At 36.6% G+C, this 16,634-nt stretch overlaps 1 protein-coding gene across 2 annotated transcripts in view; it reads right to left on the reverse strand.

The window, feature by feature from the left end:
• Positions 1-16,634, reverse strand: part of PDE11A (phosphodiesterase 11A) — a 123,914-nt gene that overhangs the window by 93,936 nt on the left and 13,344 nt on the right. For both annotated transcript variants that reach the window (XM_027896714.1, XM_027896713.1), the window contains exon 2: positions 10,742-10,900. In XM_027896714.1, coding sequence (XP_027752515.1) covers positions 10,742-10,900 — 159 coding nt within the window. The remainder of the gene's footprint in view (positions 1-10,741; positions 10,901-16,634) is intronic.

Here is a 16,634-nt window from a genome sequence, read left to right on the forward strand (position 1 = left end):
GGCTTATAAAATAAGTTTCTCACCATTCCTACTCTGAAAAAGGATCCTAATTTTTATAGAGTATGTTAAAAGTTGTAATAGGTTGAGGGGGAAAAAACCCAACCAATCAACAACCTCCATCTTTTTATTAATATTATTAATACTTCCAAAAGTAAGCATTAATGCAATAACTTTAAGCTGATAGCTGAGCACATAAAATGCTCAAATTCACTCCTCTTGGCTCTTATAGTGGCTTTTCATATCTCACTGCATGCCCTCTGCTTACTACACACAGGGATTTCCCAAAACTCACTTCAGAAAACTAAAATGCTTTCAATTTGTTTATGAACTCCTTGGTCTGGCAGCAACTATTGAGTTTATCACCCAGTGGCCACATTTTGTCAAATGTTCATAAAATCACACAAAACCAGATAAAATCTCTCCATTTATAAGGTAAATTACAGTTTCTACATTACACATTGTTTCAGAACTTACATTAAATGCAGTATCTTGTTGCTTTGCTTATTAATCTGCTGGTTTAACACTTCTGCAAGCAGACTTCAGCTTTTGTAATTCACCCACACCTTCACTGCTCTAATTTTACCAACTTCTTGAAATTAAGAATTTTTGATATTATTTAAGAGACTAGATAATCAGAGTTTACCCTTGGGACAGCTGTATTATAGAGGTGACATTTCATATGCTATGCATGTCCACCAGGGTAGCAACAATCTTTGCCATCACTGAGAATCAAAACTTCTGGCCACAAAGGATTAAAAGTCCATGACTTTACAACTTGAGCTGAACAAGAAACCCCGAAACCATAGGCTAGAGCAGATTATCAGCCTTTGTGATTCAATCACAGAAGCAAGTACATAGGCCCCACTAAACACATTTTCCACTTTGGGTGACAGAAAAAGAAAATTCAGATTGTGTTTATGGTAACGTGTCTTGACAAGCTTCTTTCTTTCAAAGCCTTCTCTCCTACTACTCCAGGAAGCAGTACTGTATTCATAACTATTCTCCTCAGTAGGACAAGTCTGCAAGGGCTCTACAGCTCAGATCACAACATGTGGCCCACTGTCCTTCAAAATGTCCCACTAACACCTCACCACATGGCAGCTAGGACAGCCTCAGCTCTTGGATCTCCACAAGTCCATCACGCACATGGGGCCCTGTCCACTACAGCTCTAGGGCATTTCCACTCCCAGTGGAAATGTTTAGAAACTCCCAGTTTAAAAACCTGCAACAACAATACATAGCTATTATCATTGAATTTGCTTTGTAACCATGACACCAGCATCACAAAATGCTAGTCTGTTTTTAAACAGCAAAACCTTTTTTTTTTTTTTAACAGAAAAGAAAAAAGATTTGTTTTTATCCATTCTACTACATGGACAGCAAGTTGCCAGCAAATTAATACTAAGGTTAAATTCATGCCAAGTTCAGTCCAAAGACTGTAGCCTTAATAGCTGCCAGTATAAATATTTTCTTTTTTCACTAAATATGTATGTGCATAATTATTCTAAGTAATAGGGTTCCACACAGATCTAATTAGCAATTAAGGGTCCTACTCACAGCTTTCAGAAAGCAGTGTTACATGAAGCATTCTTCCTAGTGCCCCTGCCTATGGCACTATGCTGCTAACAGGAAATAACTACAGCTTTCATAATTTTAGTCATCTCTACTCTGGAACATGTAATCTGGCTGCACAGTAACTGTTAATCTTTTTGACTAACTCTCACTGGTACCCCAACATGTTTCTCATGCTTTAAGTTTAGAGGGTTTTTTATTAAAAACACAAAACAACATCCACAGTGATTCAGGGAGCTCTGGAATCTTTCATAAAAATACAGCTTTTGCTAAAATGAACAATCAACAAAGTGGGTTAGCTCAGCTAAATAAGGAACAAAACTTTTTTTTCATGGTAATGCAGTAAATAACATCAACATGACAACAAGCAGTGAAGATGTGCCCAGGCTTTCAAAAACAGTTTTGGGCATAACTAAGAGGTAGTTTTAAAACACTAAGAAAAGCACAGTTGTTTTTTTAAGCTCCAGTGTATAAAAAAAATTGGTTCAAATGCCTTCTACTTCTCCAGACATGGAAAAGTACCAACTGTCACAGCAGCGTGGAGGTGCTGACCAGGGGCTCTGGGGAGCAGGCACCTCTCCTGCCAAAGCAGACAGATGACTGCAGAAAACACTGTTGCACCAGGTGGAAACTGCTGAAGATTTTGAGGACAAAACAACTGGGGTGAAACCAAATAGTGACTGACTTTTCACTGTGTTTACTAAAGGCAAAACGAGAAGGAATAGCATGAAATTAATTGAAGTCACATGGCAGTTCTTCACACAACATGCAGGATGTTGTGAAAGCTATAAGCTTATTTTGCCTCAAGAAATGCCTGAATAAATTTCTAAGTAGAAAATCCCTGGGGCAGTATTAAATACAAAGATACCATGTCTGGGCTTGAGCTGCAAATAAGAGTAAACTCGTGGACTATAAGAGAGAAATACCATCCTGTGTTTGCCTCATCCCAGGCATCTGCTTTCAGCTACTGACAGAGAAAGGTCCCATGAAAGACCTTTTTGTTCTTTTTTTTTTCATTTTCATTAATTTCTGGCCACAGATTTAAACAGCCCTTTCCCAGATACAGGGGAAACACATTCCTGTATCCTCCTAGCAGGCATTACAGCTACATTGCTGCTTACATACTCCAGCTGCTGGGCCAAAGCCGGGAATTTCTCGGATTAACAACTGGAAAGGTAACACGAAGGAGGACTGAGTTCCTTCTAACATACAATCAGGAGTTTGCAATTAAAGATCAGCTACACTTTTACAAACCAGTCAAGGACGGCAGGGTGGTACAATTTTCATGAGGATGAGAAACACTATAGGTAAAGCTGGGACAGAGATGAGAAGTACTATATGTAAAGCTGGGACTATTAAAAAAAATGCTGAAACTGATTTTTGCAAAATTGTTTTGGTATTTTGTAATCAGATCTGTTCAAATAATGGATGCTACATGCAAAGAAAGCATTCCACAATGCTTCAAAAGCTCAGGCTGAGTTCAAAAAAGAAGGAGAGTAATTTCCTTATTATAAAGTCAGAATACATAAAAGTCTGAAAGCACATATGGATTTTTAATTACAGTTTCTTATGATGCCCATATAAATATGTTGAAGGTCAGAGTTTGACTCAATTTTTAGCAAAATTATTTGCTAAGCAGTTTTCAATATCTCATCTTGTAACCTATAGCTACATATAGGCTCGTCATCACTATTCCAGGGGGAAATACTTTTGATGGCAGAAACTGCTGTATGAACATTTCACTCTGCTTCAGGAAAGAGAAGCAATTCACAGGAGATGCAAAATGCTATTTTCTAAAAGTATATCAAGCCTTGAAGTTATTATGTAGAACAGCCAGGGAGAACTGAATAGACTGACAGAAGTTCAGAAAACACTTCACTAGGGACAAAGTCCTCCCATCCAGCCCACAGGGCTCATCTCCAGTAACTGTCAGAAATAAAGGCTTCACCAGCCATTGATCACAATGGTTTCCTCTTACATGCTTCTGTAATAAGGTCCCAGTGCAGATTTCACTTCAAGCAATTAAGTTTTTTCTAATAAGACATTTGATCAAAATAATTTACTTGGTTTAAGGGAGTTTCACCAAGAAAAGACAGCTGAAGGTAAAAACTTTATTCCTTAAGTAATGTAAGAACAGCGTTTTCTCCATAAAAAATCCAACAAAACCCAGCTTTTATAGTAAATTCCTTATATAGACTGTACCTAAGCGTTTTATGGTAACACAAATACACATCACAGCTCTCAGTCTGGGAGATCTTTCTGCTGACAGATGAATCAAACAAAATTCTAATCCTCCTGAGTCCTTTCACTATTGTTTTAGCATTCAAAGGATTTAAGTAAAAATTCTATTAGTATTGTTTTAATAAAAAAAAAAAGTAATATTAACATCACTGTTTCTAGTTACTGAAGTGTCTGAAAATTATCATCAGAACTGCAGAGTTCTTTGCTTCCAGGCTTCCTGTTGAAAAATTTATTCTGCTTCTCACTGAATAATATAGTGTGGCTGCACAAAGGCTTCCATGATCATGACATTTTGTTGCCTTACCAGTATTCCTGTGAAGTTTGTTCTTGTGTTTGACCGGTAGAGATCTGGGCTCCTTTCTCCAGGCCTGCTGCAATGCTTTGTGAATACTAATGCAATGGAAAAAACACAGCACAAGCTCCAGGACTGTTTCTATGACTCAGAATTTGCAGGAAGACCCAGAGTTCTCTTAATAAGACTTAGACCCTAGGTACTACTGAATGCTTCATAATTCATGTCTCTGATGGATCACTTAGCCCCATAACTACCCTGGAAATTTGTCAAATAGGGATGCAATTAATAAAAATAATTTTTGATAGCATGACTGAACTAAGCATGAAGGAAAGCAGCATAGTCTATTGTGCTCAGACTCTGGGAACCTGTTTCCACCCATTAGAGGCAACAGAAGCTAAAACTGATTGTTAACCAATCTCTTTACAATGCTCTGACCCAGATAAATGAACTTAAAACTTCCTAAAGTGGGGTTGGGGGTCTACATTTCATTAAACGTTCCTATCGTATAAGTTGACAGAGATCTTTCAAGTCCATGAAGGAAGCAGAGATCTTTCCACTTGGTTTACTGAGCTTTGAGTCATACTACAAACATAAGCCAAATGACAGTCTAGGTTTACAGACAGGAGCTCTTATTTGCTCAAGTCTCTCCATAATAATTAGGAAGATACAAGCACAGGAAATATGGGAAGAACCAACAGGTTTGTTGGATTCCTGCTGGAATCTCTTCCTGATACCAAACCTGACAGTGTGCTTGTTTTATGATGGCATTTAGAGGCAGCAAACAGGTATCAAGGATGTAATGTAACACAAACACAAAGAGCTACAGAGTGTCCCTGAATGTAGGGAAATACACATTTATATTGGAAAAAAAAAAAAAAGTTAATTGAAATACCACTGTAAAACATCTTAGACAAGTTTTCATACCTCAGAAAGGAAGATATCCAATTCAAATATTAACTACCAATCTCAAAACAGAGGTACTGATACAGTTAAGTTTTTGTTAAGTTTCAAGTACATTTAAAGTTCTGTAATTAAAAAGAAATCTACACTTTCATCTTAACTTGAAAGCATGACTGAATGTATGTAAGACAGAAAGAAGTCCATGCAAATACCAGCCATGGCAGTAATTTCATGCTGTTGTTTGCAAAGCAGTAGTATGAAGCTTCCTTGAAAGAGCAAATATTCCAGCGGCAAGTTGTTTTAAACTCCCCTAGCAAGACAGTTCAGTTACTGTGATTTATTTTAATTTAGATTTCTTTAGCAAGTACTTTTTGAGAACTGTGCCTAATAGACCAATTAAAGTTTTCCCAATAGTTGCAGTGCTTCAGCACCTTCATCCTTCAAATGTCTTTATTTTCTGTCTTCTTTTGCCAAATTTGTCTCTTGCTTTGGGATGTAAATGACACGTGGGCCACATGATACCTTTGAGGATTATGCCAATTTTAAATAATAGGTTTTGTAGTCTCATTGCTATGCCAGAAAACCAAGGCAAGTATTAGCAGGAGGTCATCACATACTGCAATATATGAAACAGAAAAAAAAAAAAATATTTATCTAATTTGTTTCTCATGTTCCTTTCTAGAAACCACCGATTATTTTCAGGTACCTTTCTCTCCTTTTTTTTTTTTTTTTTTTTTTAAATTCCACATTCACAGAGCTGGAGTCATTGTTTTTCCAACAGCCAGAGATGCTTGCTTGTTCTGGATCACTTCCTTTCCTAGTAGTTTTATTTACAGTTGATTACTTCCCTAAGGTAAAGATACGGTCCTTTACTGCCAGCGTGACTCTAAGATCATCATGCAAAAACCCACAGAAAGTGAATTAGCAGGAATAGCAAAATCCCTGAAAATCTGCATAGCAAAATCTATAGTAGATCTAGTATAGAACATATTTAAGCTTTAACTAATACGGAGCAAGAAGAGCACATTAAATTGGCCAATTTAGAATCACAGGGTTTCTATTAGGAATATAAGAAATTCAGACGCTGGAGCATGAGAACACTGCTATCTTCAAGCCTCCACAAACCAAATACACATCAGATGAATCCTGGAATGTATCTATGTATTTCTTAATAAAAATACCCACAGAGCAAAGACAACCAAATCCAGTTCTTCCTTCCCCGCCCTCCCAGGAGAGATGTCTCTGCATTCAAAATACTGGTTTTCGGCACAACAACCAGGGTTTAGTTCAAGACGGCTGCCCTGGGTATTCTCCCCTCAGTTGATTCACTTCTTTCAGACTAGGAGGACGTCAGAGGCTGAGAGAAACAGGATGCCAATTTAAGTGACCGTGGAGCTGCTGCTGCTGTTCGTTAAGCCTCTCTGATGGAGTATTAGATTTGTTTTGGCACTGCATTTCAGAAGACTCTAAAGGGCACACAATAATCTAAACCACAGACTGTCAAACTCTGGTTAGGCTGAGTTTCTCTCCAGTCCTGGAACAAGTATGACTCACCAACAAACAGCACATATACTTAAATGACTCTTCAGCACAGTGCTGGGAATGCATGTAGGGTGGACAGTTCTTTTCAAGGGTTTGAGGCTTTATCTTTATACTCAATGTCTGGGCAACTGAACTGGTCTATTCATTTGCAAAATACAAATATTTTTCCAAAATATTTTCCAAAAATTTTTCCATTATTTTTCCAAAAAATTACAAATTACACAACACAGTGTAATAGTAATGGCTCTAAGTAAGGTATTCCACTATTGTTTGTTTCAAGTGGATATCTCCAAAATCAGTCTGTGCGACTGAGCCACTAATGTTGGGGTGACAATACACACTGTGACACTGAACATCTTTCCTTCATGCCCATGTCTGTCATCTAATTCTGCACTTAAAGAATGAATTGGCTGAAGCATGCCTTACAGGAGAAAAGAAATATTCTTTATCAGTGCTGTGCTTTTAACATTGTGGTCACAGATGTAAAGAAAACTGTGAATTTGCCATGAAAAACAAAACCAGAAAAACTTTGAGATATAATACTCCATTTTAGATATTGCAAAATATAAGCTTGGTTACAGCTCGGGAACATTAAAACCTCCTCAAATCTTAAATATTTTATTTGCTATTAACTTCCTGAAAATAACTAAGAGTATATAAAAATTATGCTAGCAGCTACTTAATTCTAATTGAAAACATAATTCTTTGTTTCCTACTGAGTCAAGACAGCAGTGCCCACAAGAGACATTTCATTATACAATATAGCCTTGTTGTTTTGTAAAAAAAACTCCAAGACATTATTTTAATTGCTTCACACAATACTAAGAAAGGACAGACACTTGCAAACAAGAGCCAGACTTCAATGATACTGACATTTCCTTAAGAGGACTTGGAGGGGAGGAAGAAGACAAATAATTTAGATTTTCATTTTCTAGCCATTCTGAAGTTGCTGATTGTCAGAAACTGTACATCAAGATAAAGCTGAAAGTACATCTTTTGCCAGCTACTCATCAGGCTTTTCTGCACAAATCACTTTAATCCCAGGCAGCTCTTTTCTTATTTTGAAGAGGGTTTCCCAGTTTTCACTTGCTCCCTTTCCTCACAACCAGTTTTGCTGATATTATGATAAAAGACCTGTTTGTTAATCCTGCTAGGCAGTTCTCCTGAAAGCATGTGCTCTCTTGCTTCCCAGAGGTGTATCATGCTTTCTAAGTTATCAAATGAGTGAAGAAACTTAAAAGCACAGGTTTGGAAATAACAGCACATGGACTGCCAGTCCTCATTAAATCCAAGATCTATTACAGGCCACAATGATGGTTATGTTCTCATTTACCTTTCCATAAAAGCTACATGTCAGAACCCATTCAATATATTCTTGAAGAGTTCTAACATACAGGTTTGTAACTATAACAGTGTTATAAAAGACTAGTAAAAATAATACAAATATGACGAAGCACAAGGAATTTGCTGATTTTAGATAATATTTGGTTGTCACCGAGTGAAAGAAAATGTCACAGTCTCGGTATTGGCATCAAATATTCATAATTAGAATAATTATGTAATACACAATTCACAAGTACACAGTTTTTTCCCAGCTGAATTTACGATAAATGTAGTACCCATGAAAAAGGTTGCATTTTAAACAAAATTCTCTTTACAAGGACAGTACTAATAAAAAGAAGTACAGAAGAACCCTATTCAGGGAAGGTTCAATTTGCATTTGGCTACCCATTGAGGCATACACTGCCAGATTTATATCATATGCTAATAAAACAATATTCAACATCCAAGATTTTTAAGAATCAAAAGCACTTCAGAAGCAAGGTTAGACAAGTTTAACTCCTAAATAAACAATTTAAGTACCAGATAACTTCAGATGTCCAACAAAGTAGTATCTGAAAATTGAAAGTTGTTTTTAAAGTTATTTAAGGCACACTAAATCACTATGTTCAATCAGTTACATAGACACCTTACAGAAATAGGAATCAAAAGCTAATTACTTTTATGAAAAGTAAGTTTGGATAAGTTTTTCACAGAAGAGAAGGTTTTATTCAAAGTGGTGCTAAAATAAATGATACTGCCAGAGACAGGAATTACTTTCTTCCTTGTTAATTGACAGGTTTAGAAGAAAACATCTAATCAAAAGATGACAAATATAAATAGACACTGCAATGAGTATTGCTCTTGGAATTACTTTTGTGGTTTTATAAAGTTATTAATAGTGTTGCTGTGAAAAGTAACCATATTTAGTTGGCATTTATGAAAGTTTCCTAAAGCTCACTCTATTATGGTATTATGTATAACTGGACAGCTGAGTCTTCTGTACTGTTAGTCTGTCAAACCATAAACTTTGTTACTGTTAGCCTAATTTATCCTCCACTCCTTTATTTGTTGAATGTATTTTAAGATTATAATCCAAAGATGTCTAGTCTTTCGAATTGGAACCAAATAGCTAGGTATTTGTGAGAAAGCGAAGCTTAACAAGAAGTTGGTAAGCAGCTCAAGCACATCAGATCAGAAAATAACGTTGAAACACATTTAGAGAAAGCACCAAAAGCAAACAGTGGTACATGGCAAGCAGACTGGCTTCTCACATGTTGCTAAGAATAACTGCTGGAGGACTTCCACTTGGTAGCAAAGTTGTAAATAATCTAATAAAAATAGAATTAAAACTGGTTTGTAACCGTTTCTATTGGAAGATGTCTGGAGTCCTTTTCACTCTCTCTCAACTTTAATGCACCCACTTATTAATATTTCACTTGGCAAAGATTTTCCTACCTGGACTGCAAAAGGTTCTTTCACATACTGCAATTTCAAAAAGGCAATCAAATTTGAATTACTCCCACTGTACAGCAAACCCAAGTATGATTCTGTTAACAGACATTATTCGTATAAAGAGTCATAATAAGATTCAAGTTGTTGTTCTCATGAAACAATTGTTTCAAACTATGACATGATTACATAAAAGGCTCTAAATGTATTGCTGTAGGTATATAAAAAGAATAATATTGTAATAGCATCTCCAATAAATATTCAAAATATGATTACTATGGTTTCTATGGAAGACGAGTTTGATTTATTCCATATTTTGTGTGTTCACTGTTAGTTTAGCTTTATAATGCATTTAATTCCTGTCAAGCTGTCTTTATTATAAAAATGATCTCCACTTATTTAGATGGACTAGTGGGACAGAATTCCCCCCTTCAATAGGCATTACGTAACATCTTTTTGTCACAGCATAGACATTTCAACATGTATGTAATACAGCAAAAATGGCTCTGCATCAAATATTAACTGCCTTTGAATCAACATAAAGAACATCTGGGGGCAAAGTCTGCCTCTAACTACATTTCCACAAAAATGAGATTCAACACTATTTTAATAGACAGAATCGTATTTCCCTATTACATGCTTAAAGGAGACTCCATTTCTCTCTTCTGGGCACACAGAGTCGCTCTTCTGTTCCTCCCCAGTTTGCTGCCCTCTACCATTCTCTTCCCCGGTCATGTTGTGGCTTCATGCACATTTCACCTCCAAGATCAGCTGTATGCATGTGCTTTCAACAGCACCATTTCCTGTTTTCCTCACTGACTTGAATTCAAGTTCCTTCCTTGCAGCTTTCTTCTACTTTCCTGCCTTTTGAGCTCACTTTACTCTCCAAATTCTGCTCAATATACACACATAATGTCCCCTTCCCATCCTCTTTGCCCTTTCATGGGTATTTACAAGTCTTCAATATTTTAGAATAACATAACATTGTATAATTTCCTCTAAAATAAAATTTCTTTTGCATACGTTACAAGCATTTATCCAACAGAGAGCAATAAGAGAATATGTTGATTTTTAAAGTCAACAAGCTTAGAAATATGTCTGTGATAGTTTTCCCCCCAAACTAATTCTTACAGGTAGAGTTTTCAAAAACAGAAGTCCTCCCATTAAGGTCTACTACATGAAAAAATTCTATAAAGGTTAAGTTGAAGTTTCAGCCAGAAGAACTCACACATTTACAGCACAGATATACATTTCCTATTGAGAACAAAACAAAGAGCACATTTTATGTCATGCATGTCCAAAAAACATCATGAACAAAAGTGCCGTGCTATTTACTTATTTGGATTAAGTATCTTCAGAAAAGTCTACTGAATTACAGAAAAATAATTAAATGCTATACAAAAATAAAGGCAATCTTACTTTTTCATCATCATCAGAAAAAGGGGCACCTCCTGGAGTCTTATTTATTGCTTGGGCAACACCAATAATCTCTCCATCACTGTTTCTTATAGGCATGCACAAGAGTGACTTTGTCTTGTATCCAGTCAGTTTGTCAATCTCATCATTAAAGCGTCGATCCTGCAAAAGAAAATAAAGGAATGTTAACGTACATTTCATATATCTAAGCTTTCTTCTGGCAGTAATTTTCTGTCTGATATAGTATTTTTCAGTGTATTATGCTGTTGTTTCTCTGTTATTACTCACTTCTTTAATAGCTGTTTTTCCTCACTCAGAAAATCAGTACAAGGTTTACTGTTACATAATTGCATTCACTGAAGTCCCACATTTATGCCTCAATTAGAAGAATGACATAACTAAAAAATCACAACCAAAGCAGCTACCAGGAGAACACGGAAAATGAAGATACGTCTATGAGGAATATAAATATGAGAAAAGTGAGTCTACATAACGCACTATAGACCTTGACAAAGCACAAACTCCTAATACACATACACAGCTCAACATCACATCTGTGCCACACAGCATCCTTGTCTCTAAACAGGAGGCACATGGATTTGTCAGACCACTCAGTAGATAACAAATTGGCTGGATAGTCACGCTCAAATAGTTGCAGTCAACAGCTGAATATCAAAGGAGACCAATGACAAATGACATTGCTCAGAAGTTTGTATTTGGACGGGTGCTGTAACGTTTTTGTCAGGAACGTGGACAGTGGGATGGAGAGCACCCTCAGCAAGTTTGCTGAGGACACCAAGCTGTGTGACACACTGGAGGGAAGGAAGGCCATCCAGAGGGACTGTGACAGGCTTGAAAGGTGGGTCATAGTCCTTGGCCCTGGCCATAGACAGTCAGAGTCACTTTTCTCATAGCTTTCCCATGTTTTAACACAGATAAGCGAACTATCAGCAGCTAAAGTGGTCATCCAGTTCCTGCTTACTCTGTGACTACAGGCACCGTTCAGTTTCTTCAACCTTAAGCAATGTTGCTTGCTTTACTATCTCTATATTACTGCCAATAAACTTTCCTACCAGTGAAGCTGTGGGTAACCACATGGCCCTCGCAGGCACTGGTGAGGTCCCTGAGCTCCTCTGTGCACACACTGTAGCCCTCCAAGGCCCTGAAAGAGCTCTCTGCAGTTCACCAGACATACTTTCACAGAGTGTGTGAAGCATGCCCATGCTGGGGTTTGTACAAAAGGATAATAAGCTGTAAGGAATGCTGTGCCACCTTAATTGAGAATGCAGTGGAGGAGAATGACCAGCTCTGGTATGTACTAATTTCTAGACTATCCCTGGCTGGGAAGTCACCAATTATGTTATACAACCTTATAACTAGTACATGAGAAATACCAGGAAGAATCAGTTTCAGACAGAAGAGCTTTATGAACTTGTGATGCTTTAAATTTATGTTTGTGAAGTCATTATACCAACACTGCATAAAGATGAAATGAAAGACTTCGTGGAGACTGTCTCACAACATTAGCATCCAACAAAATCGTTGCTGAGTCGGTTGAAATGGTATGGCAAATATGTGGGAAGTCTGTAAGTTCCTAAAATGTAGTATACATGAACGACAGTATTTCTTCATTAATCTGCAGCGCTCTAAGGGGCAAATGTACCACAATTCTCATTAGTGACACAGAACAGAGCAATTGAATCCCCACAATGAACGTTTACCATTAAGCTTTACATGACAAGTAGCAATCATTTATTCAAGAATTTTGCAAGTATAACTTCTTTTAGTTTTGGTTATTTTCAAATTCTGCTGGTCAGGAATTTCATCTAGTATAATGAACAGGGTTTTTTATTATTATTTAACATTTTTTAGGCATGATTATTTCATGTGCTTTTGCATCCACTTCTATTTAGGTTTTTTGAGCAGTGTTAATGAATAATTAACTATGAAGATTTTGATTTATTTTAATTAGTTCTTATATAAAGTCTCTAGATCATGATTGAATAAGCATGCAATGTAATCCTATTTATCATAAAGCACACACTTGCTTAAAAAAATACAGATTATGTACTGTGAGCATAGGACTCCTCTTACAATAGAATAACAAATCAATCTTGTACAACCAAATACTGAAAACATTTATAACATATGTTGAAGAATTAAAAAATTCTCTTTGAAATAACTTCAGCAAGTAGTTTATTTTGTTTTCTAAGGCAATTAACGTGCCTAAGGTTACACATTTATTGAGGAACACACATAAGAAATAAATACTTGCAACACAGTCAAAGATGTCTTGTCAGTGCAATGTAAATCATAAATAAAACTAGAATTGCTTCATAATCCTTGTCATTCTGACTCTATGCGGGGTCACAGTGCTGCACAGATTATCTATCTACACCCAGAGCTGCAAAATTACTAAAGTTGTAGTCATAGTACTGCAAGTCCCAATGCATTAAAAAAGTTCCTTAAATTTCATTTAGAAATTTCTTTCTTCAGAACTGAAACATGGTTTAGGGACAACTACCACAACAAATTTCACACTAAAGCACTACAAGTAACATTTTATGTCTTGGTGAGAACAGATACTATAATACTTGTTGTAAAACACTATAAATTACTATTTTCAAAAAAAAAATTATTGCAAAAAAATGCACAGGGTGACAATATTACATCTTGAGATCAAATTAAATTTGATCACGGTTTAAGAAATAATGCCATCACTTCACAGAACACTTGTGAATAACACACAGTGAAAACTGGTATCTGGTGTTAGTAATGTGGTCATACATACACACTTATGCTAGGCCATGCTGCCACTTCACATCCATATTCTGTAGATGCTCACAATTTTTCTGTCAAGTAAATGGAGACTCTTTTTGGCCCTATTTCTGTCTGTTGCACCTCAAATAAGATTGGTTATGTGGATTAGTATTCCAATGCAGTACAAACACTTTAAAAACCAAAACCAAACAAAAACAAAAACCAGAAACAAACAGCTCTTTCTGGGAAACAAAGTACAGGAATGTCCCTGTTCAAAAAAAAAGCACTGTGCAGCAATCCATTCTCTTGAACTGTAAAACTCAAACTGCAGATCAGAAAGTAACTCAAAGGAGGCTAATAAGTTGGGAAGAGAGAGTGGTAACAGCACTTTTGTTCATCTTGGGAGAGAATATTGTTCAACAGCTCTTCTACAAGCCAGAGAGGGAAATAATGCTATTTACTGGCAGAAGCTCTGTTTCTCCAGGTTGAAGTGAACATTTATGCTACAGACAACAGTTACAGCCAGTTCAGACCCCCTTAACATGAGAGAACTGAGCTGTTGTACAACATTAAGTGCAGCTTTGGTTTTCAAACGTTTAGAAAACACTGGCTGTGAATTAACACTCATATTTGTCTCAAGTGATGAAAATAATCCATAAAGTCTTTAATCTAAGAGTTGATTGTGATGAGGAAGAGAATTCATTAAATTTTTAATGATGCTAAAAACTGACAGTTTTTTTTCCTCTGACAATTTTATAGCTATTTTTATTTCCCTTTATTTTCCAGGTGGTATAAGTAGACTGTTCTAGGTGTTCTAGTCATCTCAAGATATAATTTAGAAATGCTCTACACTCACCCATCATAAAGATTAAGACACATGTAGCTACTTTATTACTTATCGCACATTTTCATACATTTCAAACACAAGGAATTAATACTAATCATGGTATTATTAACAGTTTATACCCCTCTTCTGCCAGAGAATACCAAGTTCTTGGTTCTTTTTTTATCATGCTATTTTATTTTGTTCTGTTTCAATTCTAAAACTTCATTAGGAGTTGTTGTTCCTCCTTAAGACTTATTTCTGCCTCTGGAGTGTATTAAACAGTTTTTGCTTCCATAAGGACCAGATTACTAATATACAGTCTTTGATAAGATTCTCTTGAACTATTTGTACCTAACAACTTCTTTACGAGAACCAGAACCCCCACTGATGATTGGTTTTTAATAAAAGCATCAAGGACCCAGATCTGAGTGATCTTGTGATCTTTTCACAGGCTTTTAAACACTTATATCAACTTCAACAGAAGCTGAACTGTTCTGCACAGTAGAGAATTCTACCTAGAAAGATACGGTTCTTCTACAACAGAAGAAAGGGAAATGCGGTGCAATTATTACACAGAGGGCTTCACTAATGAATAAATTAAATAATATTTCTTCAGCTGCTTGTTGGTAACGTCTGAACTACTATTTGTAATTGTCTACAGTTGCTGAATATTGATAATATGTTTTGCACTCTTGAAGAAACAGTCCCTGCTCTACTAATTTTGTTGCAAGCAAAACAGAGTACATAGGGAGAACACTGAAACTATAGCATGCCTTGAGCAATAATAATGTTGTTGATTTACATCTAATCAGTATTTCAAAAAAGTAAACCTTGGACAGGGAGTTTAACAGAGAAAAGACAGCGAGTTGTGATTTGCTTATCTGAACACATTCCATTAAGTGATACAGGTGGCATATGCAGTCACCACCTTTTCAACAGGTCTCAAGATTAACCTAAGAAGTGCTGTTTGATCTGCAAGGCACAGTGGCACACAGGACAGGGGCTTGTGAACCTGTTCCAGCTAGATATATACAGTACACATGCCAGTGTCAGCAATAGACTTAGTGATGAGCTATCAAGCCTGTGTTCCTTAACAGACAATTCAGAGCGGCAGACACAGGAGGGATCAGCAGTCTGAAGAGTGCTGGTGTTTTCTTTAATGTGCAGTTCATTTCTGATCTATTGCTTCTCCTTTCAAGTAGATTCTGGAAGTCTGTATCTCCCCCGGGGACCTCTATGCTAGGAGACAGCAAGCACAGAGCTTCCTGAAGCAGACAGCCTTAGTCCCAGAAGTGTGCCATTCCACAGAGATGCACCAACAGGTTTTGGTCTTCCTACCACCAGATATCAGATCATCCACTCATGCCAGAGAACTGGATTAACTTTTACAGAATGGTATTACATCTTTGGAGCAGAAACTAAAGGTACAGTAGTATGAGAAATTTAATGCAGTTAATTGGAAAAAATGAGACATTTTTGAGGAAAAACTCAACAATAACTTGGTAAAAAATGAGAATCATCAAGATGTGAACTGAAACTATCCCTGATCTTTTGTGGAAAAGCAAGCAGTAATTTCATTTTGGTGACACTTGGGAAAGCAATGAGGAGAGCTATAAAAGTGAACAAAAGAAAATACTGTTTCTGGCAACATTAATATTGTTAAACCGTGCAACATACACAGGAAATGGAATGACCGGATAACCTCCATTATGTTCCAAACCTCTTATCCCCACACTCTTCTTGTTTTATTCTCTTATTGTCATAATAGGATGTACATGGCAGGATCTAACAGAGATTATCAGTTGAGCTGTGACGGCCAAGAAGCTTGGACAAAGACTTATGCCTACCTCTCCTCACAAGGTAGCAACCCTGAGCAAGGAGGCCTGTTTAGCAGCTGATAGCAAAGCTGGTAAGTCAGAGATGCACTATGTCAGACTGCAAACATTTTGAGACACAAACTGTGTTACCTCACATGTTAGAACAGCCTGCAGCACAACAGGGTCCTCATTTGACCAGGCTCCTGGGTAGTAAAAAGTATCAGTGTTTATCATACCAACATAGCACTTGCTTTTTTCACATCAAGACGTATATTCAGAAATGAGGGACAGATTAGATGAGATACATTTGAGAGAGACTTCACTGTAGTTTTAATGGTACTGACAGTATTTTAATGCAAGAACATTCATGAATTAAAGTCTACCACCACGAAAACCAAACATCTGGTTTTACTGCTTTGGTTCTATATAATGAGATTTCTACATAGCAGAGACATGAAAAATGTGAAGACTGAGGCATGTTTAACTGGAACGT

Source organism: Empidonax traillii, unplaced genomic scaffold (genome assembly GCF_003031625.1).
Source record: "Empidonax traillii isolate 1590-97213 ecotype Southwest subspecies unplaced genomic scaffold, ASM303162v1 scaffold513:size879593, whole genome shotgun sequence".
NCBI lineage: Eukaryota > Metazoa > Chordata > Aves > Passeriformes > Tyrannidae > Empidonax > Empidonax traillii.